This window comes from Nanorana parkeri, unplaced genomic scaffold (assembly GCF_000935625.1).
Source record: "Nanorana parkeri isolate BGI_ZX_2015 unplaced genomic scaffold, ASM93562v1 scaffold345, whole genome shotgun sequence".
Taxonomy (NCBI): domain Eukaryota; kingdom Metazoa; phylum Chordata; class Amphibia; order Anura; family Dicroglossidae; genus Nanorana; species Nanorana parkeri.
This window is the reverse complement of record NW_017306613.1, coordinates 695,492-720,346: the sequence shown is the minus strand read 5'-3', so window position 1 is coordinate 720,346 and position 24,855 is coordinate 695,492. Positions and strand designations below refer to the sequence as shown.

The window sequence follows — 24,855 nt, the reverse complement described above, 5'->3', positions numbered from 1 at the left end:
AAGGGTTAGTTTGAAAAAGTAAATTCACATAAACTTGACCAGTAATACAGCCAACTTATATTTTGTATTGCTCAAGAACCCTGGCAAGAGATTGTTTTCTCCAACACTGGCTACACACTTGGTATTTTGAGATGCGCTCTTTCTTGCATGTGAATGTCTGGATGATCTTTACCATGTGCTGTCTGTACACTCCTCCTTTACAAAATGACTGATGTGCAGGAATTTAAACATAGAAATTATTTAAGTCATGCATTCATTTGCAAGCCAAGTCCTTGAATTCCATAATGGTGCCTTTTTTTTCTTGCCTGCTAGGAGATTCCATGGGAAAGCACAGCGGAATGAAATTCACCACCAAAGATATGGACAACGACCACTCAGAGAACAACTGTGCCAGCTTCTACCATGGAGCCTGGTGGTACCGCAACTGTCACACTTCCAATCTGAATGGGCAATATCTCCGCGGTCACCATGCCTCCTATGCCGATGGCATTGAGTGGTCTTCCTGGACAGGTTGGCAATATTCACTCAAATTCACAGAAATGAAGATTCGTCCCTTACGAGAAGACAAGTGATTTTTCCCATTGTTTCCTTACTGGGAGGGGGAGGTGGCTTTTTAAGGGAGAAATGCTAACTTGCACTCACTTATTTGGGTGGGGAACCTTAAAAAAAAAAAGAAGCAAAGACTTTTCAGCACTTCTCAATGCTTTTGCATAAAAATATGTCAGTGTTGAGTTTCTGAATATATTATAAACATGGCATATAGGAGTTTACCAGGATGATCTGACAACGAAATTTGGAGAAATGGACAAAAAAATTGAGATGTTTTGACAATTAACCATCAGCACAATACTTAAGTGCTTTTACGCCATCTCCTGTTGCACTTCATTGTCTCCCAGCCATTGCCCAACTTAAAAACTGGGGGTCTTATTAAGACACAAACATTTGGTATCTACCTGTAAGTCCAACATTGACTGGAACCAAGACATCTATGTGCACCAATCTATTTCTCAGTGTCCTAGGTGAAAAGGTTTTTAATACAGTGTTAGTAGTCAAGATCACCCCGTACTTGCAGCCACACAATGCCTTCCTCTGTGTTCCTGGCATCCCTTTTTTGACAGACGAGTGAAGACTTTGTGGAGTCTGTGACTAATATTTTCTCACGCTGCGTTTGGCATTGGTTGTCCTCCCCGCTGTACCTGTCATTTGTTCCTGCTATTCATATTTTTTGGTGACTAGTGGAGTTGGAATTAATTCATGTTTACACCCCCCCCCCAACACTCTTTCGACACAGCTGCCTTGTCTCTGATGTCCGCTTATTTGAATGCAGCAGACTTTGGATTACTGCATCCTCTGTCAGACGGATGACCTAGATGTTCATGTGGCATGTGGGTGGAAAGTCAAAACATGTTCTGGCATAGCAGGTTACCAGGCTGTGTAGGGTAAGAAAATGTGAGGTGCCAAGCCAAAAAGACTTTGATATTTGATTCTTAAAATTCTGGTTTATAAGTTTTTTTAAATTCCTTTTGGAAACTGTGCAAAATTTTGTCCAAGATAAATGTTTTTGGTGTTGACTGTGTTTGATGACCATGCTTTAAAGCATCATAAGTAGAAGGTGTATCCAAAATCCCTTTATATAGCACAGACATTCTACAGCACTTTAAGACGAGCACCAAATCATCAATTACAGTCCCTGCTGAAGCTTTCCAATCGAATCATTGAAATTTAAGCACACTCTAGGCCACATTAGGCAGGAACCAACAAACTTCTCAGCATGCTTTTCTGTGGGAGGAAAGCAGATTTTGTTATCAGCTAGAACCCAAACTAACTTAGGGAGAACATATAAAGCTTATAAAGTCAAGGAGCCCCAGGACTGCAAGACAATAGCCCAAACGTCTGTACCAAAACATGGCTTCTAAATAAATTTGAACTTTTCAGAAAAGGTTTTAAGTATAAAATTCCAGACTGGATGAAATGTTTGTCTGCATGATCTAACCCTTTCTTCAAGACACAAATCTCTGAAATGGCCAGAAAAAAATCACTTGCAATATTATCACCTCAAAGCCTGATTTGGTTTCCTAACATCTCTTTAGCAAACATTTCAGGTTCCTTTATGTCAGCCTGGCAGCTGTTTAATGATCAGCACATTCTCAATTACCAAAGACGAAAGGCTATTTGTAACACCGTGCGCTAAACATTCTCTGCTGCTCTCATTGTGGTGACGCACGCGTGCTCATAATTAGTTGGTCATTTTCAAAAACAGATTAAGATGTCGCAGTGCAAGGACTCCGGGCGGAGGCTGTTGTTTCCCATTTACATTTACCTGCTCCTGTGGGAGCAACGCTGTTATTTTAAAGGACATCAATAATCCCCCAGGAGGTCCCACACCTCATGCCCGCACAGCCAGGCGCTTAGTAATGAGTGTGATTCGTGTAGCTTCTTTGTGAAATCATTAGCATATTTCAAGCAGTTTATCTTTTTGCTACCTGGGCTGTGGCGGCAAGCATTGTAAACAAATGTTTTGTAAATGAGAAGGAATCTATGCGTATATAACCTAGAAGTTAATGGACCATGACAAAGTTTGGTTGGTTATGCCCAGAGAGTGGCATTAACAGTCTGCTCATTAAAGCTGCTAAGTTGGCATTGGTGAACCATTCTTCTTCCCCTCCTTTCTTTTTGACATGTAGAATGGTTTTGTTTTTAATGTCTTGGTTAAATGAGCATGAAGTCTTCTCGTTTGTTGCGCACGAAGGCATAACTCAGCAGGAACACCTGAGCTGGTGTCAGCTGCAAATCTCGAGAATGAAGAACAGGTGGAAAGAGAGGAGGGGTCTCCAGGGGACTTAGACATGAACAGGGGAGAAAGGTCTGAGTACAGATGGGAGAAGAGAGGCAGATGGAAAAGGCACTCGTTGTGACAAACACATAACTACAGAGGAAGAGATGCACAGATGGAAGAACTAGAAAAGAAATAAAGGGACAGGAAGATAATGAACAAAATAAGTTTTGAAGAAATATTATTGTAGGGCGTTTCGAGGAAGTAATAATGATGTGAGGGACTACACTGGCTATGGTTATATTTAAAAACATCTGAGAGACATAAGACTGTCGCAAGGCTTAAAAAAAACAGCTGTCAAGTTGGGTTGCTAGAAAAGAACCAAAGTATAATGGTGAAGAACCCGGGACATGTCTTTAGATGAATAAGTTACCTCATTACAGAGGCACAGGAGGTAGGTCTTTGAAAAGTATTGTTTTCTATAATTTTTTTTTATTCCTGGCCTTTTTAAACCATATAAATCGTGTATGTGGTTGTTGGGTTGTGTGAATGGGATCCATTTCCATTAAGATCTCTATTAAGATTAAATTTGCATTCCAGGAAGCAATTGGTACCAAAGGATTTGTAATTTCATTCACGGGGTTATTCACAAAAAGGTAAAGAGTTTGGAGAAGGCCGGAGATGTGAACAAGCTAGGCCAAAATAGCTGATTTGGAAAAATTATCCAATTCAGCTCACTTTTCAGTTCAGCGATGTTGTCCTAGATTGTTCTCTTCTCCTGCCTTCTCCAAACTTTTCACCCTTTTGTGAATAGCCCTGATAGTTTGTGATGCTGCCACCAATGCAAAACAGCACAGCCAAGTGTGGGACCTCCAGTGCCACTACAGCAGGACCTAAGCACACCCGCAGCTTGATGACTGGATAAGGAAGGAGAAGCAGTACACTTATGAGGATATCCCTCTGCTCTCTTCTCTTTTCAGCATGTTCACATGTTGTGAGTCTGATTAGCTACAAGTGCTGCCCCTCACTTTCCTAGTCTGACTGATGCTATAAAGGGGATTACATGAGATCATTATCAAGGCAGTTTCAAGAAATACATTTTAATGAATCCATCACGATATTAACTGGTGTAGCCATCAGGAGTTGGGTTTCATAAATAAGAAATGGATGGCCATGATGTAAGCAAACTCTAATGTCAGGCCGCCAGCTGTTGCATACAAACATTGGAAAACATGCAAACATGCAGGTGACTTTCCACAACGCCTAGGCCAGTGTTATTTTTCTACATTGTTTAAAAGCATGGGCAGCTGCAAGAGATGGCTGGCTTAAATAGAGGTTGGGGCTTAGAGCTTGAGGATAAGGCTCTTTGTAACTCTAGGACAAGTTCTTTTCTTAGGGTACGTTCACACCATATGCAGTATGTACCGGCCCAAATCCAGACGGAACGCACTGCATCTTATTGTGGCCGGCTCACTATTTTGTGGGGCTGGAGGGGGTCTGGCTGCAAGCACTATTTGGACCGGACCACAGGCACAATGTGCCCTGCGATCCCGTGTGGGCGACCGAATTGCGGCCGGAGGGCGTGGCTACGGTGCTATTCACTCCAATGGCCCGCCAAAAAAGTGAGCCAGCCGCAATGCGAGGCAGTGCGTTCCGGCCAGAATCGGGCCGGAACGCACTGCATATGGTGTGAACTAACCCTAAATCACCTTGGAAAGAAACAAGCAATTATTTCAATGACACCTAGGCCTAGAGAATGAAGAAATAATTTGTGTGGTCTTTTTGCCCGTTTTTTAATGCTCCACACCTCTGCTCGAGACAGCTGTTCAAAATGGCAATGAGATGAAGTAATCAGGGAAAAGTTTGTTACTCCTAGGCCAGTTTGTTGTTACTTTTAAAATCCGATCACACACAACTAAGAGATGGCTGGCCAAAAAGCAGCAGGGCTCAGGGACCGGGATGAAGCTCCTACAGCAGTTCCTTGATTATTCCCCAGACTGTGAATTGCCTACGCTCTCTTTAATTGATGAGCTCTACATCGCACAACAAATTAGCACTATAATGGATGACACCACCAAGGATTTAGCAATGTTTTCTGGAAAATAAATCTAGCAGTTTTTTTTTTCTACACAGTATTACATGTGTTTTGAAGATTTTTCAAATTAGGTGAAAATGATTTTGTGCAAATTAAAGGTATGTTGACAGATACATGACTTATTGCAGTATGTGTGTTCGGTGTTTTTTCTCTCTCACTGTGATGCATAATTAGATTTCCATGTAATTACGTGTTGCTATGACTAGTAATACATCCCATCTGTGGTGAAAAAGTAGCAAATTAAGTCATCTGTAGAATCAACCAAAGCAAAGCATTCTGGGAGTTAATATTCTCTAGGATATAGGTATTTAAAGCTCAGCTCCGAGCAAAACTTTTTTTTTCTGTTCTGGATAGAGTGGAAAATGGTTACAATTACTGCCTTGGTCTTTTTATTGCTTTTTGTGTCATCTAGAAGAGGAGCAAGGAGAGATCCCTCCAACTAATATGCAAAGAACAATAGAAACACCATTTAAGTATATTGGAGAAGGAATAGAACCTCTGTCAGGCTATTATTGTTTTCTATATCCCCAAAAGGAAGGATTTCCTTCTTGTCCAGGGTGACACCGTGACCGGAAGTGAGAAGAAATGTCCCAGTAGTTAGAGAGACAGCAGTGAAAACCTGACAAGAAGCTATAAACCTTCCACACTCTATCCAAACTTTGAGATCTGTGGTTGAAAATGAGCTTTAAAGCAGCCATGCAGAAAAATCTACTTTGTAAATATAACCCATATTGTCTCCTGTACAGGCTGTAGTTTCATATACACTGCTTGTCCAAAAACAAAAAAGTCTTACACGCTAATATTTAGTTGGACCACCTTAGGCTTTGATTATGGCATGCACTGTTTCGATCATTTTATGCAGTGTCACAACTAGGGATGCACCGATATATCGGCCGAAAATGGCACTTTTGGCATAATGCCGATGGCGCAATTTTCTGGTCGATACAGCGCTGCATCTGGTATTTCTCTCCTCCCCGCTGGGCGCTGCTCTGTGTCCCAGCATGGAGGAGAGAAACTGTAACAGGAGGCCGAGCCCTGTGGGAGGAGAGCGCTGTGATCTGCCGACGTCTCTCCTCCCACACCGCTCAGCCCCCTATCACAGATTGGCCGAGCAATGTGTGGGCGGAGACAGCCAGCGCTGTCACGGGAGGCTGAGCTCCTCTCGCTCAGCCACCTGTGACAGCGTGTCCGGAAGGAGACGAGTGCAAACACTCGGTGATCAGTGATCGCTGGGTGTTTGTACATAATTGAGGACATAGTAGGGTTACTATATCCTCAATTATGAATGAATGGGAAGAGATCTACATCACTTCCTGCTCATTCATGATTGTGGTTATAGTAAAACATACTATGTCCTCATGCTATGAATGAACAGGAACACTCAGTATAGAGAATTCCTGTTCATTGGGGCTGCAGAAAAAGAGATTGAGGACTATGTGTCCTCAATCTCTTTTTCTATTTTAAAAGGGAAATATCAGGGGTCTGTTTAGACCCCTAATATTTCCCTGAAGCCCCTAAAAGTAAAGTAAAAAATACAAATAATAATAAATTAATTAAAAAAAATATTTAAAAAAAATAAAAAGTTTATAAAAATAAAATATTTGAAAATGTTAAACATTTTCGGTTTCGGCCTGACTTTTTTTATTTTGTTTTCAGTTTTGAAATTTTTAATTTCGGTGCACCTCTAGTCACAACATTTATTTCCATCCAGAGTTGCATTACTTTTTCATCAAGATCTTGTGGTGATGATGGGGGAGTTGGACCACTGCGTAAAGTCTTCACCAGCACATTCCAAAGATTCTCAATGGGTTTAAGGTCTGGGGGGGGGGGATTTATCAAAACTGGAGCAGACAAAATGTGGAGCAGATTTGCATGGCAACCAATCAGCTTCTCCGTCTCATTTTCTAATCTTACCTGAGCAAACTGAAGAACGAAGCTGATTGGTTGCCATGGGCAACTGCCTTAGATTCTGTCTGCTACTGTTTTGATAAATCCCTCCCCCCGGACTCTGTGGTGGCCAATCCATATGTGAAAATATTGTCTCATGCTCCCTGAACCACTTTTTTTCACAATTTGAGCCCAATGAATCCTGGCATTGTCATCTTGGAATATTCCCATGTCATCAGTGAATCCACTGATGGGAAAATCTGGTCATTCAGTATATTCATGTATTCAGATGACCCCATTTTATGAGCACATAACATGGCTGAACCTAGACCCTTTTATTCAATAGAAGGCTCTTACCTATTTGCTTAGCTAAAACCAGGTGGTGACTTTTTTGGGGGCCAGGCAGTGTAGTTACTATAACACTTGACTGCTATGTCTAGCCCTCTCTAAGGTAACCAAATGTGAAGAAAAGACAAACAGATAATACATAACCTGAATGGATTTCCTGCACGGTTTTTGTTTTGCAACATTCAAGCTGACCAAACTTGTTACAGCCTGATGGTACAATCTCCTTTAAATCTATGAACAACTTTGTCGGTCGAGGGCCTTTGCGATTGGATACAAATTGAATGGATTGTATGCAAAGGTCATAAAATGTTAAAGTTTTGGTAGCTTTACAGGAGACACTCACACGGTAACATGTAAGTTTACCTAAAATGTATGCAAATTTTACTTGTAATCAGAATTTTCTTGTTTGGGGTATATTACATTTGTTTAACTATACTACTATTTAATCGTCTAAGGGAAATGGGTAGTAAGATCTCTGCATCCACGTTTCCAGCTCTGTCTGCCTGCTAAGGCACTTACAAAGGGGCTCATTCTCCCTTCCAATTAATTTCCATTTAAGACTCCAGTGGCTGTAGCAGTAAGAGAAGAGAGTGAAGCCAATAATTTCATCACAGCGATTGTATGCAGATCTGTGCTCAAGAAGAAATACTACTTATACATGTAAAATCATGGAACAAATCAGAGGTGTTGCTACTATTGGGAAAGACTTGGAGCCCTGTGGGCACAGAGAGGAGAAGTATGAGGTGGCGCATATGGTTTGTCGTGCTGAATGGTGGGAGTAGTCAAATTGCACTGGGGGGGAGTGGGCTTAAAAGTGCATGGATAAATCAAACCTGAGCCTACTCACTGTATACTCGGCACACAAATGCTGTTGATTTTTCGCCAACAAAATCCGCTTTAACCGTTGTGCCACAAGTGAGAATCTAACAGACACGAACCTCAGCATACTAGTTTTGAAAAAAGCCAACTCTTTCATGATATATGATTTTCTGCACACAGCTCACCTTAAAGAAGACCTTCAGGAGTGCTGAATATAATGTACTTTGAGTGCAGTACTCAGGAGTATAAAATCTACAACACAGTGTATATAGTGCAGTGGTCAGGAGTACTAGGATCAAGAATTAATATTGCACACAGCACAGGAGTCATGAGTGGTTACTGTAAAGTGTGCAGGGCTCAAGAGTACATAACACACAGAGTGCAGAGGTCAGGAATGCATATATATAATTTGGGGAGCCCTCTCATGTCTAGAAATTAATTATTGGAGTTACTTCAGTTAAATCCTTATCTTCACCAGTGGTGTTCTTAGGGATAAAATAGTGGAACACGCAAGACACGCCAAATATTTTCAATTGGTGAAAGGTCTGGACTGCAGGCAGGCCAGATAAGCACCCGGACTCTTCTACTATGAAGCCATTCTGTTGTCATAGATGCAGTATGTGGTTTAGCATTGTCCGGCTGAAGGCCTTCCCTGAAAAAGACTTTGTTTGGATGGGAGCATATGCAGCTCTAAAACCTGGATAAATCTTTCAGCATTGATGGTGCCTTTCCAAATGTGCAAGCTGCCCATTCCATACACACTAATGCACCTCCATACCATCAGAGATGCCGGCTTTTGAACTGAGCGCTGATAACAAGCCAGAAGGTCCCTCTCCTCTTTAGTCCATAGAATGAAGCGCCCATGTTTGCCAAAAAGACTGTAAAATTTTGATTTGTCAGACCACAGAACAGTTTTCTACTTTGCAACAGACCATTTTAAATGAGCTTTGGCCCAGAGAAGACGGCGGCATTGCTGGATCATGTTCAGATATGGCTTCTTGTTTGCATAATAGAGCTTTAACTTGCGTTTTTGAATGGCATAGCGAGCTGTGTCCACAGACTGATTTTTCAAAGTATTAATGAGCCTATGCAGTGATAATAACTGTTTTTAATGCAGTGCTGTCCGAGGACCGGAAGGTCACCCGTATCCAATATTGTGTTTCGGCCTTGTCCCTTGCGATTTCTCCAGAATCTCGGAATCTTTTGATGATATTATGTACTGTAGATGATGATATATTTAAAGTCTTTGCTATTTTATGTTGAGAAACATTATTCTGAAATTGTTCAACAATTTTTAGACGCAGCTTTTCACAGGTTGTGAACCTCTGCCCATCTTTACTTCTGAGACACTTTAGGTGCCCATACACCTGCCGATTATCGTACGATAATCGCGGGTGATCCCACAATCGTACGATAATCGGCAGATGTATGGAAGGTGTGCGACCGTTTCTACTGTACGGTCGCATGTCTTTTGTCTTCTAAGCATGTTTGAAAACCTGCCAAAAATCGTAAGATTTTCGGCGGGTTAGTGGCGTCCTCGGAAGACAAATGCTGAACGGGCTGGTGTGCGCAAGCGCACACTGCCTACTCAGCATCGGAATCATTGGAAGCCCACCCCGAAGATCGCAAGTACGATCTGCCTTTCCAAGATGGGCAGATCGTATGAGATTTTAATTACTTTACAACCATCGCACAACGAAAGTCGTGCGATGGTTGTAAGGTGTATGGCCAGCTTTTGACTCTCTAAGATGCTCTTTTTATACCCCATCATGTTTAACAACCAGTTGCAAATTAACCGAATTAGTTGCAATTAGTTCTTCCTTGTTAGCACCACTTTGCCAGGTTTTTGTTGCCCTGTCCCAACTTTTTTGAGAAGTGTTGCTGTCATCAATTTCAAAATAACCTTATTTTTTTTTTTATAAATGGTCCATTTTCTCAGTTTAAACATTTGATATGTTTTCTATTTTCTATTGTGAATAAAATATGAGTTTATGTGATTTGCAAATCATTGCATTCAGTTTTTTTGTAGATTTTACAAAGCGTCCCAACTTTTTGGGAAGTGGGGTTGTACTACACCATAAGGCTTTCCTCCTCTTTTCTCCCTTTGTTTTTTATGGATGTTCCAAGTGTTCCACTATTTTATCACTACGAACACCACTGTTGAAGATATAGATTAATAGGGATATAGTCTGATTTCAGGAACAGTCAACCCACATATATGGTTCTCCCCCCAGAGGAGTCACTGCAAGAAACATACTGTATTTGTGCCACCACCCTGTGGAGTCAGTGTAAGTCATGCTGTGCCTGTGCCCATCTCCAAGGAGTAATTGTGAGTCATGCTTTGTCTGTGCCCAGATCCACAAAAATTGTTGTGAGTCATGTGTGTCTGTGCACACACAGGAGTTGTTGTGAGCTATGCTCTGCCTCTGCAGGAGTCACTGTAACCCATGTTGTGCCCACACCCATAGGAGTCATTGTGAACCATGATATGTCTTTGCCCGCACGCACAAGAGTCATTGTAATCCATGCTTTGTCTGCCCAGTGACCCAAGTTTTTGTGAGCTATGCTTTGTCTGTGTCCACTCCTACAGGAGTGATTTTCAGCCATTTCGTGTCTGTGCTTGCACTAGCACCCCCACAAGAGTCTCTGTGTGACAGGCTACGTATGTCCAGAATACCCAGAAGTCACTGTGAGCCATGCATTGCCTGTGCACACCACAGCACCCCCAAAGGAATCTCTGTGAGCCATGCAGTGTCTGTGCACCCCCTTAAAAGTTAATATAAGCCATACAGTGTCTTGGTGCCTGAAAAAAAGCATGGGAACACCCAAGAAAAAACACTTTCTTTCTAAAGATATTTTGAATGCATTGGGCGATTAATATGGTCCATTTAGATGTAATAATGCTTAAATGAGTCCCTTTTAATTCACACAAGGAAGTGTTTAAGCCAAAAGATTAAATTTACTTATCTGTGAAATGTGCCTTTAAGGCAGTTTAAAGCAGGTGAATGAGCATTGCTGAGAGTTTGTCTTTTTAGGAAACCGTTTCCAGTAATAAGCTTACCCCCACCGGGGAGATTTCAGTTAATGATGGTGTCATCTGGCGTGGGTAAAGCAATGTCTAAGAGCAGTGGGGCAGCACCCAGATCCCATCTGGAGTGGATTAAGCTGCCAACTTTAACAGTCGTCTTCAGAGAAAATCTTATGAGGCAGACAAAGGGGCTTAGAGGCAGACAAAATCTTATGAGGCAGACAAGATGTTGAGAGCCATTAAAAGTAGAAGAGATGTTCGTGAAGGCACTTACTCTTCTGGCTTGTAAACAATGTTAGATTTTAGAAACATTAACACCAGTTTATAAACAATGTCTTGCAACCATGCCAGCCCAGGATGTGTGAGCCACAGTACGTTTTCTAGTGTACTCACAAAAACTTCATTTAGAACATCAATATAATTCTAAACCTTGCATATTAGCCATCAATTCAAAACAGACCAAAGAGGGAATAACATTCATATAAGACCACTCTCTTTAAACGGATGTTAGGCTGACCATACACGTTAGTGTTTGATTAAACAAATACCTTTAAAAAGGCCATACACAAAAACATTGAACAATTAACTACTGATTTGATAATTATAATAAATCCAAGGACATTTTTGTTTGTGCTTGATCAATTTCAAGCATCATCGTTTGATCCAGTCAAAATTACTCTAATCTGGCATGGTGGAAAACTTAACTGCCTGCTGCTGTCAGAATCACATCATGCATGTGAATATCAAATTATAATTTTTTGATCGATATGTTAGACTTTCTTGTGAATTCTTGACATTTCTACTTATAATAGCAACCAGATCGAGAGTAAATTGAAACCATGCATTGTATGCATTCTATGTTATGTCATAGTCCCCCTCTTACATACAGGAGTGACCAGCAGAGCCCCCCCCTTACATCCAACAGTGCCCAGCAGAATCCCCACCCCCACCCCCACCCTGGATCCAGGAGTGCCCAGCAGAGTCCCCTCTGAACTGCCTCTCACCTTGCGCAGCAGAAGTGGATGCTGCGACCCACAGGTTGAGAACCGCTGGTTTAGAGGGACCCCATTTTTTTTTTTAAAGTGTGGGGTTCCCCCCAAAAGTCGTACCAGACCCTTAAGGTCTGGTAGGAATTTTAGGAGGGACCCAAGTTACAATTTAAAAAAAGTGATCGGCACTGGGAGGGTGCTTTTGCAGGGTCGCCCCTGGAAAAGCACCCTGTCCCCGTGCCAATGGGGACAAGGGCCTCTTCCCCACAAGCCCCGGGGCGTTGGTTGTGGGGGTTTGGGCAGAGGGGCTTATTCACATCAATTAACACCAATGCGGGCCCCCCCCTTGTGAATGAGTAAGGGGTACTTGTACATTCAAGGGTTAAAATAAATTGTAAATAAAAACACCAGACTTTTGAAAAAATCCATTAATTGAAAAAAAACAAAAAACCAAAAGACATGTTTTTGACAAGTCTCTTATTTTATAAAAAAAAATGGATCCCCCGACATAATCCAGGGTCCATCACGACATCCAGCGTTGTCCACGATGATGACAATGACTCAATAACATTTTTCAAAAATACAAATAATAATAATTTTAAAAAAACAACTTATTCATTCCAGCAGCTCCCTTTAGAGGTGATCGCTTCATAGCCTCTTCACTTCCTCTTCAATAAAGGTTAATTTGTATGTAAAGCCAAAACATATTTTTTAGTTTTGGATAAAGTAGTGAAGAGTTAAAATCCTGTCAGGTTTTTTGGCCTTCTTAACTTACTTTCTAACCTGTGGACACAACTGGAAGTGAGTGCGGATCACTCTACATGAAGTACCCTCTTACTTGTCAATGGAACATGTATCTCTTGTGGAAGATTTTCCCTGTATTCTGGTGACAACTCAAAATGTTGGTTTTCCCAACACAAAACAAACACAAGTTCCAATCAGGCACTGTAGAGGGCCGCTCGCAGTGGCCTCGGAGGAGCGAGCGGCCGGCCGCCCGGTGACAGCCGGGTGAATGTGGCAGAGAGAGGGAGCCAGGGGCTTCGTTTAGCAGGGGTCGTGACGGCGCCCCCCCTCAGTCCTGCGCCCGGGGCAAGTGCCCCCCCTGCCCCCCGGTTGTTACGCCACTGCAGGACAAAGAGTGTGAACCCCTTGAGAAGAGATACAGATGGCAATAAAAACTGAACAGAGGTTGAAGTCCTACTCTATCCAAAACAAATAAACAAAATGTGGGTTTACATACACTTTAAGCAAGTCTAAACCAGGAATGAAAATCAATTGCCATGTAGTCATGCTCATACAGTGGTTAAGGTGAGACAGAATCCAGAGAACATACTGAGGATTAGAATACATTGACCAAATAATGCTTGTTCTTCCCTGAGGAACAGCAAGCTGCAGAAGAGGTCTTCAGTATCAAATCCTAGAGCAAGTGCATTAGATCCCGGATATCGCGAGCTCCCAGTCTACTGTACAATCTGGAAGCCCAAAAAATGTTTCCTCTTGAGGAACCTCAGAGGAAGGTTCTCTGCATTCCTCCATTAATCCCATGTCTGCTGTGAAACTACTGAGCCTCAAGGTTAAGTGGGTTCACTGCGCCTACGATGTTCAGTCATCATAATCAATTCACATCTGAGAAGCCTAGTCGCAAGGGAGTTCAAAACCAACTCCCAGCTACATACAAAGCGTTCAAAGGTTAATACACTTAGCAGGGTTCAATTCAGCTTTGAAATGCCCTCAATGTTTCTTTACTAATGCAGGAAAAAGGTCAAATGTTCTATTCAACCAAGACCTTTTACCTCATGAAGTGGAGAATCTGATGAGTTATTTTTCAAGGTAGTCAAAAGCTCCAGAAGACATGATGGCCTTGCCGATATGAAGAAAAACATGCACCTGTGTCTTCTCTTCTAAGCAAGGTGTCACTAGGCAGCTGCCGTCTTTCACAATGGACAAAGGCGACAAGCTTAACTCCTGGTTATACCATCATGACAGCCAAACAGATCACTGAAAACCATATATAAATAAAAATTGGATCCTGTCAGATCGGTTTATGACAAAGAGACGCTTTCCTCATTTTTGTTACCCAGACACAAAAATTACTGGTGTCTTTTGCGAGGTAAAGAATGGCTATAATTCTCCATGGCCCACCTTCGGCTCAGCACATACAATGTTAATGGAAAGATGGAACGTTGAGCTGAAAAAGATTTTGTATGGCTCAAAAGGTAAAGTATATTATAGTATTTTCCAATCAGGTTGGGAGGAAGGGTCGGATCTGAGCAATTCAGGCTCAACATACTATGAAAAAATGAAAGATGTCCACAGCAAAAAACACATGTCAAAGTAGATCCAGAAATAAAGGTAGCTGAAGATACTTTTCCTCAAATTTGGTTCCACCCCCTCCTGGCCCATTGGTCCTTTAATGTGATTGGAAGCCTATCAGACTCATAAGGAAATAAAGGAGGCGAGAGTGGACTGGGAAAAGTGGGACCTTTACAGAAAATAGGGTTGATACATTGCAATCAATTCAATATAAAATGCACATGAAGGCATGACATTATTAGAAACATTTACTAGATTGCAGGTAAATTACAGCTCAATAGATCTCAGGTACGTAATACATGGAAATGGGGTTGCTAACATTCAGACTCAGAAAGAGTCACTTTACACAGCAGATTACTTAACTCCAGATAAAACACATAAATTCAGTAATAACCATGAATGCAAAAATCGATTTACAGTGGAAGTAGTAAGTTTGGTTTTGTGATTTTGATGCATTGTTTGGAAAATGAAATCCTTTCAAAAAGTTGAAGGAAAAGCATGACGCTTTTCAAAATTTCCTGCTACTGTGTCTCGGGAAAACATTTCCATCTGAGATTAATATGCTCATTAGAGCCTTTGCTTTCAGCTACAGGAGACAAACTTTCGACCTTCAGTACAGCTACAGGTAAAATCAACCAGTAATCAGTTGATTCTGTACAGGAAATACTGCAAGAAAGTCCACTGAATGAACCCAATTCTGAATTCTATATAGTAACCTGCAACCAGATTCCAGAGAGCTCCTCTTGTGTAGGGTACAGGGGTCTGTTCACCGATATCTATTGTGAAACTTTCTTTCCCATGACACCTACCAGTCCAATTTTAACTTTGAAGGCCAACTCCAGTGAAGTTAAAACCTTTCCCTTGCAGTGGAGCTACCCACCCACTGCAAGGCTTAACTGCTCATTTATGCCTAGGGGGCAGGAAAAAGCTGTTTTACTTACCTTGTCCCAGCATCCTCTGCAGCCTCTTCTCTCCTAAGGATGACTAACGTCATTAAAAGAGAGCCATGGAGTAAGTGGTTTTTCCCATTGTTCTCTTAAGGGTCACGGGAGGACATATACTAGTGTCCTCCTGTGACCCAAAGCTCAGTATATAGCGAGCTATAGCTCACCGTATACTGAGACCGCCGCAGCCCGGACGGATCCCAACAATGCTGTCAAGATCCACCCACCTGCAGGAATGACAGCTGGCTCTGCCTATCTAGAGGCACTGGAGGATTGGAGCAGGGAGGGGGGGAATCCCTGCAAGGAGCCGTGACTGGCAGTCACTGCTCTCTGCAGGGAGATGATCGAGATGTGAGCGAACGACAGTATGTGTTCGCTAACTTCCCGATCTATTGAGCCGAAGTGCTACAGTTCCATTGTCACACGTTGGCTCGAACTATGAGGTTGCGTGAAAATAGTTCTCCTTTAAGTACAATACAGGCTCCAGAGCCCTGTATTGTATGCAAGGACACCAAGGGACAGTCCACAGTGGGAGCTGAGGGGAGAAAAGGAGAGCTTTGAATACCCGGGGAGCGGAGATCGGGTAAGTAAAAAATATTTTTCCTCTCCCATAGGCATAAGCGAGCAGTTAACTTTTGCAGTGCAGGTACAGCCCCACTACAATGGAAAACTTTTCATTTCCCTGGAGCTGGGCTTTAAATCAAATGGATGACTCTGACCTACTTCTTCCACTGTTACCACTTCTATACATCAGAATTGTAGAAACAGCACAGAGGCTGTAGTGGGTGTGTTTGAGAATTCCTCTCCTCCAATACAAACTGGTAAACTGAAAGCGTTCCCAGATTAATAGTTTAGCAACAACAGTCAGTGGAGTGAACAGGTGCTCTTCTGCCTGGAGGAACAGCCAAGACCCTGAGCAGGTAGGTTGTGTTCTCAGGTCGGGGCTTGTTCAGTTAATGACTGGAGTGTAGCTTTAAAACTACATGGGAAGCGTACATTTAAGACATAATTCCACAAGCACACTAATGTCACCTGTATGCAATGTTGACAGAGCTAATAAATCGGGCCTATTATCCACACAAGTCATTTTCAATCCATTCAAGTACATTGTGCAGATTAAGAGCTGACCAATCAGTGACTGTTCCATCAGCGTGTGCCGTAGGCAACTGTACCAGCAATGGGATCCTAGCCTGTGGAATGTGTCCCTCTAATTCCTCCCATTAAGTCTACACTGAGTGACGTCTCTGTTAATCAGGGTCCTTGTTTAAAAGGTAGAACGTGGGGAGCAGAATCCCTCACTTGGCCCACCAGCAGATCGGTACGGATTCAAGGGGGCTCCAGTTTGTTAACCTGACCTCTGTGGATCAATCTGTACAAGGTAAGTTCTGTGTCTGGGGCTTGTCACTCCTCTAGTGATAGAATATTTCAGAGAATAGGAAATCTCAAATATGAGACCGATTTAGAAAAACTGAAGTCAATTTTTAAATTAGCATGAAATACGGCTGATATGGACGAGTGCTCTGAAGTCTCTCACATGTTTCAATCTGATTGTTTGATCTCTATTCAACTGGATGAGAATGGGTATTCAATATTTATTTTAAACTTCAATTAAAAAAGGAAGCCATCGGCAGGTTGGAATCAGTTTTCAGAAATGTTTATGGGCCTGTAGTATGTTTGATATGTGCGAACGGTTTTATTGGCAAGGTATTGTGGAGCTCATACATTTAAAAGAAAATGCCAAATATAAAAAATAAGTACAACTAAATATTAATACGAGTGACTTTTCTGACTGATCTAAAAAAAATGCAATGACATTTTCTCACATATTGAGACAAAGTTTTGAAAATGTGTTACAAAGAATGTGAGCAGCCTCTAAAATACGCCCCAAATCTAAACTTAAAACCAACAGCAGTCGCTTTCTTAACCACTTGAAGCCCAGGGTGTCCCTCTTCCTGTCCAGGCCATTTCGCAGTATTCAGCGTTGAGGTACTAACATTTATTCAGTCATGCTATGCTCTGCCAAAATGAATTGTATATCATTTTTTTTTAGACAAATAGAACTTTCTTTTGGTATTTATTCACCACTGGGTTTTTTTTTTTTTATTTCGTTACCACATAAAGAAAGAAGTACTGAAAATGTAAAAAAATAAAAAATGTTTCCCCTACGTTATGTTATGAAACATTGCAAATAAATCATTTTTCTTCATACATTTAAGCCAGAATGTATTCTGCTACATTTATTTGGTCACGTAACATGTCAAGTGTTAAAATTGCGTTTGCCCATGAAATCGCAAAAGACTGCCATATCCAAAATTGACCATAGACAACACCGACCAAGCTTTTACCGTTCATCAGTTTGGTGTTGACAGTGATTAATGGCCCTAAAATTATTGCTTGCACTCTAATGTTTGCGGTGACATGCAACATGTGTGGCACAATGGTAGTTTTTGCACATAGGCGCGCCCAACGCTTGTTTGCGTTTGTATCTGCGTGTACAAGGGGGCGGGGGACATCAAAAAATGTTTTTGTGCTTACATTTTCTTTTATATGCAACTCATATTTTTTTCCTTTCTACACTTAACTGTATTGCTATCACATAGGGGGCCCCCAATGTGATAGCACAGATACCGTGACAGTCTATTAGACCCCTATTGTCACCTACCATGTTTCCGAGAAAATAAGATCTACCCCGGAAGATCTAGCACTATTTTTCAAGATTCCTGAAATATAAGACCTACCCCGAAAATAAGACCTAGTTTGGTGGTAGCATGCGAGGGGAAACTTGAAGAGCAGGAGAGATGGTATAAGCCCGCAGGGACATACTGTATTAAGGGGATGACAAGGGACTCCCTCAGGCCAGTAGCGCCGGTCACTGTGACAGGCGGAGTGATACCAGATGCACTCCGCCTGTGAAAGTGAAAGAAAGGGATCCGCATTACCTATACTGACCATTTTGTTGCACATTAAAAAAAAAAAAAAACATACCCTGAAAATAAGACCGTGTGTGTTTTTTTTTTTAGGGGGAAAAATATAAGACAGTGTCTTATTTTCGGGGAAACACGGTAGGAACCCGAAAGAAGCTTATGAAGTTCGGTTTCATCAGCTTCTCCTCTGGCTACAGCCGGAGAAATGACACACTGAACCTTGAAGTGATGTAATACACATCAGTCGCTAAGATCAGCTCCTAGAGGTACAGAGAGCCTGTAACAGCTGATGCCAGCTGTATACTTTCCCACTCCCACTCAAGAGGGGCAAAGGACGTTTATAAATGTGCACCTGCCGTCAAGGGTGAGCCGTCTGGCCTTTGTAATTAGGTGCAGTAATTAAGGCAAGTGGGTAAAGGAAAAACCAAGGCTGAGATTTCTAATTTCCTGCTGGCAATGCTAGTTTTCTAGCGGTCAAGCTGAACGCACCAAAGAGCCTGAAAAGTAGCACTTTTATAATAACGATTTGTATAATAACAGCCTATTTAAAGCGTATCTTAATCGAAAAGATGTGGTGGCTAGATTCGTTTTCTTTTTCCTATGATCTTGCCAATAAACACACTTTTAGTCATAGGTGACAATGTACATTATTTCTACTGTATCAGAACAACAGAAATGTGATCGGACTAGAAGCTGTCACCCCTCTGCTCTTTGCTATAACATAAGTGGGAAGGGTTCTGTAGTCCACAGAGATAGCTGAGAACAGTGTCACTGATTACAGTCAGCAGATTCAGAGAGCACAAGAAGTTACAAGTTTGCAAGATTTCTGGCAAGTTCAACAAGACTTTTTTTGCAATTAAAGTAATATTTTAAACTCAAACTTTTTTTTTTTCAATAATAAATCCAGATCAAACAAATATACATTGGCCAGAAAAACATTGTTTTACATTTTTACCCAAACACTCACAATCATCATGTTTCTGAACAGCTGAGCTTCGTGTCCGGTACAAGAGCACAAAGGATAGTGCAGACTGAAGCAACTGTTTAGCTATTAGCTTGGAGAAGGGAGGAGAGGGGGCGGGGGGAGGGAAGTAGCTTGATTTGCTGTGTCTGTGTTTTTGTGGAGACGCACACAGCGTACTAGCACACACAAGGGTGGCTCCATAGCACTCTGCTTGAGAAAGGAGTCACCCTAAACAGGAAGTCAGGACCAGTGCTTAAGGGACCAGCTGATTCTGCAGGAAACTCAAACTTTGAAACATCAAGAAGCAGCATCCTTTGTAAGTGATCTCATCAGCATTTGAAATAGCTTAAAATCCTTTTGCCTTTAATATCACTTTAAAGCTTATCATAAAATGCTTTCAATGATATTTACCAAAAGACCAAAACCATAAACCAAGAGCGAGCAAATAAGAGAAGTCCATTGTTAGGGGTTTCTAGACATGTGCAGCGGCTAAAAATGTGTTTAGTTTCTGATTTCGTTTATTTCATTTTTGGAATTCGGATCCTATATGTGTTTCGTTTCGGGATTCGGTTCTGATTCGGGATTCGGATTCGGAATTCGGACGAATTCCCGAAAATTCAACTTGAGGTGGGGCAGCAGAATTGGCACATTTGTCATTTCTGGTTGCTGTGCTCTAGTCTTTACTATTAAAAGGGACATTAAAATCATTTTCTTAATGTGTTTTTATATCCGTTTAAATGTTAACAGCGCACGCACAGGATTTGGACAAAATGCGCTCCAAATCCGAAATTTCAGATCCGGATGCTTTTGGATGATTTCGGATATGTTATATTTCAGAAATTCGGATGCTCCGAATCTACGAAATTTCGTCCGAACACAAATTAACACAGCTCTGTATTCATTAATACAACATTACCTTGAGCAGAGAATATTGATGATTAGATACCCAGACCATGTCAGCATGTCTCATTCTACTTAACAATTACTAAAAACACACATACATACTGTATCTGTTTAACGGTTTGTGTTTGGTACAATTGTTTAATTTAAAAAAACACGTTCTGTTTTTATTAGAGGCTAACAAAAGAGCATAAAATCTGTTTTTACATTTACGCAGTTATATTTCATTATTGTTATTTTTAATACTGCAACTGTATTTGACAGCTACACTATTAAATAAATGGCACTCCAGAACACTGCAGCCTGAAGGTGGCAGTGTTTATCTGCAGACAGAACACTTTAATTTGTTGAAGGAGCCTGGATGTTACTGTGAAGAGCTAACATAGTGATCGCATCATCGAAAACCATGATTGGTTATTTTCATACAATGCATAGAGGGGGAGTACCACATCCTAATAAATTATATCACAGAAAAGAAAGAAGATTTGGACTTTTAAGGATCACACAAGTGTACTTTTTTAATATAAAATGTAACTCATTTTTATTTATATACGTATCTAAAAAATGCATGGTTTTAAAGAACAGAAAAGATTGTCTAAAAAAGACCAAATGATGTACCCGCATCCTCCCACAATTTTATTTTTTCATTCAATACATTTTTTCATTTTTGTTTTACATTACATTGGAACATTCAAGTACAACCGAGGTATACATTCGTAGGTTTTGACATAGTATGGACTATGATATTTCTTAACCTTCTACCATGTGGTCACAGCTGCCAAAAGGGGCACTGCTGACGTTACCAATGCTTAGCAGTAGACGCCGCCGGTAGTCTGTTTTTCAAACCAAAGATCCAGACTAAGTAACAGCTTGTAATCTGGATCTAACAAAAGTAAAAATAAATGAGCGCAAAGAGACAAACATTTTCCCTCTGCCACCCCAGCCTTCCGCCAGGGGGAAGAGGGTCAAGGAGGGGATAAAAGCAGGATAGAGAGGGGGATAGAGTATAGCAGAGGAGTAGAGGTATCCTCCAACAATTTTACCATTACAGTACTTTTCACAGTTTGCTGGATATCAGCTTCCTTATTTTATTGTAGTCCAGTGGGAGGAAAACAAATTTCTACGCGTTTCACATAGATCCGCTTCTTCAGGAATAGGCTACTGTCTTTAATAATCTCTAAGATGGTGATATCCACCACTATCCATCATCCAGCCATGGGCACGGATGGGGAGGGACCCAAACAAATGAAGCAAAGAGTAGAGCAACCCCCAAATCAAACAAGAATCAGGAGAGCAAAAAACGCTCAGAAAAAAAACAGGTATTCTATTGAATAATAGCATCTCAAACATTCTCCTTAGTAGTCAATGGGCCACACCTGATGTTATCCATTTCAATCATCAGTGTATGTTCTATGCCCGATCACTTGGGCTTTCAACACTGCCTCAAAGATATATCCGGTTCTTTTTCTCACTCCTAAATTACAACCATCTGAGATTAAATTTGTTACATTTTATATATATAAAAAAAAGTACACTTGTGTGATCCTTGGAGTACCTTAAAAGTCCAAATCTTCTTTCTTTTCTGTGATATGGTCGAAAACCACTCAAACTGGTTCTCAATTGTCAGTACAGTTGGAAGCCAGCATGGAGGGCATTTATTATAATCAACACAGAGCATAGTGGCAGAGAACCTTAATATACAGACAGCAGGAGTGAAGGGTTTAAAATGTATTTTTTTTTATGTAAGCACCTGAATTTGACTTGTTATCAGCTTCTTGCAATCCACTGTACAGCAATGCTCAGACAGAGAGAGAAAAAGCAGCACCAGAAACCAATCAGTTGTTCTGCAATGCTTACTGTATATTCTAACAAGAAAGATGCTGATAGAGCAGAATGAGAGAGCTGATTGACTGCAGTCACTGTTCAGGCAAACTTTTCCGCCGACTGCTTTGAGAAAAGTCAAACTAAATGTTATTTTGTTGAAAAAAGTGGTGCCGATAAGGCCATCCACTGCTCAATTCCAAACAGCATATGGCCAGCTTTAGTCTGCATGTATTGTAAGTGTGGAGACAAATGTAGATAGGTATGTAGAAATAAAAAAAATGGAATGGATATGGTGAATACGATCATTACAGGTATTACCTGCACATCCCTATGAGAATACAAGATTTGCAGTAGACCTTTCAAGGAAACTTGTTCTGAGAGTAGTAAATAGGCTGTTTTTAAAAATGCCAGATCTCTGGCTGTCATTCATTCGAGTACCTTGATACGTTTTCTCTAGGAAAAACTGAAGTCACTTTGGAAAGTAATTTTTTTTTAAATGGCATTGCACATATTTCCCCCCTAGGCACTATATTTCCAGAGTGGGATTATTTCCCCTGTGACCACATGGAAGAGAGCGGAATAACATGTCAGGGCTGTACATGCAGTATCTGTTTGTGTTGATGTGCTTTTCTAATGAACATTTTCTAATGTATATTAAATCCCCTTTTCATGTAAATAGGGTGGGGGGTGGTAAGATAGTTGTATGCTGTAGGTGTTAATAAAGTCCCAGGTACAGATTTTCTCTGGTAAACCCTTATTTCAGCGATAGTAAAAGAGGGGAACCTCTGTAACAGAGTTCCGTCTAGCAGTAAAAATCTGTCAGGCAGTGCTTTGCTAAAAGCCACATTCACTGTTAAAATTTCATTGTGTGAGAAAAATTTTCTATCTTGCTCCTTTGATTTTCTTTGTCCCAATGGTAAAATCGATCATCAATTTAGTATTAGGCAATTAAAATAACTTTCCGAAAATGACATTTTTCAGACAAAAATTGTTCTGGTGTATGACCAGATTTATTTACTCCCTTTTGGTCTAATATACCATTGGAAGCATTTTGTTATTTCAGACCTTCAGAAATTCAGAGCTGTCTTGTGTCCTCTGTATACTTCGGATGTAATCTCAGGGAGCCTAATTATCTCGGACTACAAAAGGAATAGCCTTTATGTTCTGGAAACCTGAGAGTCAACATAGTTGAGCAATTTAGAAAAAGACTTTGGGCAGGGCTGACACCACTCAGGCAACCTTTTCGGACCTCATGGACCACTAAATTCATAATTTTAAATCCCGCGGACCACTAATATGATTTTTTTTAAAATATATATTTCCTGGCACCAATCCATGGCAGCATACAATGGGGTATGGCTCCGCCCCCAGCCCATTGTATGCTGCCATGGATTGGCATCAGGAAAGGAAAATTACCGATAGGTAAGTATACAATTTTCCGTTTTCCTGACACCAATCCATGGTAGCATACAATGTGCTGGGGGCGGAGCCATACCCCATTGTATGCTGCCATGGATTGGCATCAGGAAAGGAAAATTACCGATAGGTAAGTATACAATTTTCCGTTATATTCTCATATTTTTTGTTTCCTCATATATATTCCTCATACTGTATGTATATATATCCATATATACATACAGTATATATACACATACATACATACATACATAGGTGCGGGTGTGCCTGCAGAAGTGGCAGTGCTGGTGGAGGGAGCGGTGTTGCCCTCCCCGGCCCAGTAATAATATTAATTGTTTCCCCCCCTATCGAATCTGCCACTGGCCCTGCCGGCGACGCCCAGGGCACATGCCCCCCCTAGCTTCAGCACTAATGGTCAGTAACAGTCGAATTCTCTTCTTTGAGCACCCCAAATAAAAATAAAAGAACGCCCCAGCAAAATCCTGCAGCAAAACAACAACAAAAAACAGGTTAACCACAAATAGGGGGCCTTTTAACATAAAATAAAAACCAATATACCCTGAAATAAATGTATTATAATAAAAAAAATATCATTAAAAAAAATCTGTTCGTCCAAGCCACTAATTAAACTCATTAAAAGTCTGTTGCTGACTAACAGGGTGCCCCCTAATGGGTTCCCTAAAACAAGAAAGTAATACTGATACCTTTTTAGCGTTCTGTCAGCACTCAGACTTTTCACCCAGCAGCAGAGAGAGTGAGAGGCCTGATCATCAGTCAGCTGACACTAATATTGTGGTTTGGCTACCAGGTAAGATGTGGACCAAGGAATGGAAGATATATATCATAGGCAAAAAGGAGGATATATATCATATATAGGCAAAAAGCTTAACTGTCGCTTCTTGAAGAAGTGCTCACGGGGACTTCTTAAGTTGTGATTGCTTGGTTAGGCGATGCTCCAGTTTCAGACAGCCGCAGAACAAGTGCAGATGAAAACAGGTGCAAAAAACATGCAATCGAAAAAGTAGTGCAAGCTCAGGTCAAAACCGGCGCACATGTTAAAAGACAGATTTGCACATTAAAAAAATGATCTAAGAGGCTAAAATTGTCACAATTGCTTTGATAAATTCTCCCCAATGTGTGTGTGTAAAATATATATACACTGAGTGGCCAGATTATTATGACCACCCCATCAGTACTTCGTTGGGCCACGAGATAACTCCATGAGATGACTTTGTTGGGCCGCCTCGTGACTCCACGAGATGTTGAAAGGTGATGCGAGGAATCTGACACTGCACTGTTGCCCTTCTGTTGTCTTGTACCAGTCTTGCCACTCTCCGTTCTGCCCTAACATTGACTAGTCGCTGACAGCCACAATTCACACGTTCAGACCCAGATTTTCGGCTGACAGTCCAGTCTTTAAACACTTTAACAATTACCACCTCTTGAATATTTAACGAATTCTGCTGTTTTGCTGATACTCGCTCTATGGCTCACGCCAACAATCATCCCACGTTCAAAGGCTGTTAAATCGCGTTGTTTACCTGTATCTTCAGAAAAAAAATCACTTCTACTGTCGTAGTAAACAACCTGCTTCCCTATTTATAATGGTCTGGCCCTCTAGCAACTTCAGC

General features: G+C 41.2%; 2 protein-coding genes across 4 annotated transcripts in view; both read left to right on the top strand.

The window, feature by feature from the left end:
* FIBCD1 (fibrinogen C domain containing 1) overlaps positions 1 to 787 on the top strand; it is a 174,492-nt gene extending 173,705 nt beyond the window's left edge. For all 3 annotated transcript variants that reach the window (XM_018558532.1, XM_018558534.1, XM_018558533.1), the window contains exon 8: positions 313 to 787. In XM_018558532.1, the coding sequence (XP_018414034.1) occupies positions 313 to 572 (260 nt within the window). In that variant the 3' untranslated portion in view covers positions 573 to 787. The remainder of the gene's footprint in view (positions 1 to 312) is intronic.
* Positions 788 to 16,504: 15,717 nt separating this feature from the next.
* The window catches only part of QRFP (pyroglutamylated RFamide peptide), a 43,021-nt gene continuing 34,670 nt past the window's right edge, over positions 16,505 to 24,855 (top strand). Inside the window, exon 1 of the mRNA XM_018558543.1 lies at positions 16,505 to 16,574. The gene's annotated coding sequence lies outside the window, so the exon portion shown is untranslated. The remainder of the gene's footprint in view (positions 16,575 to 24,855) is intronic.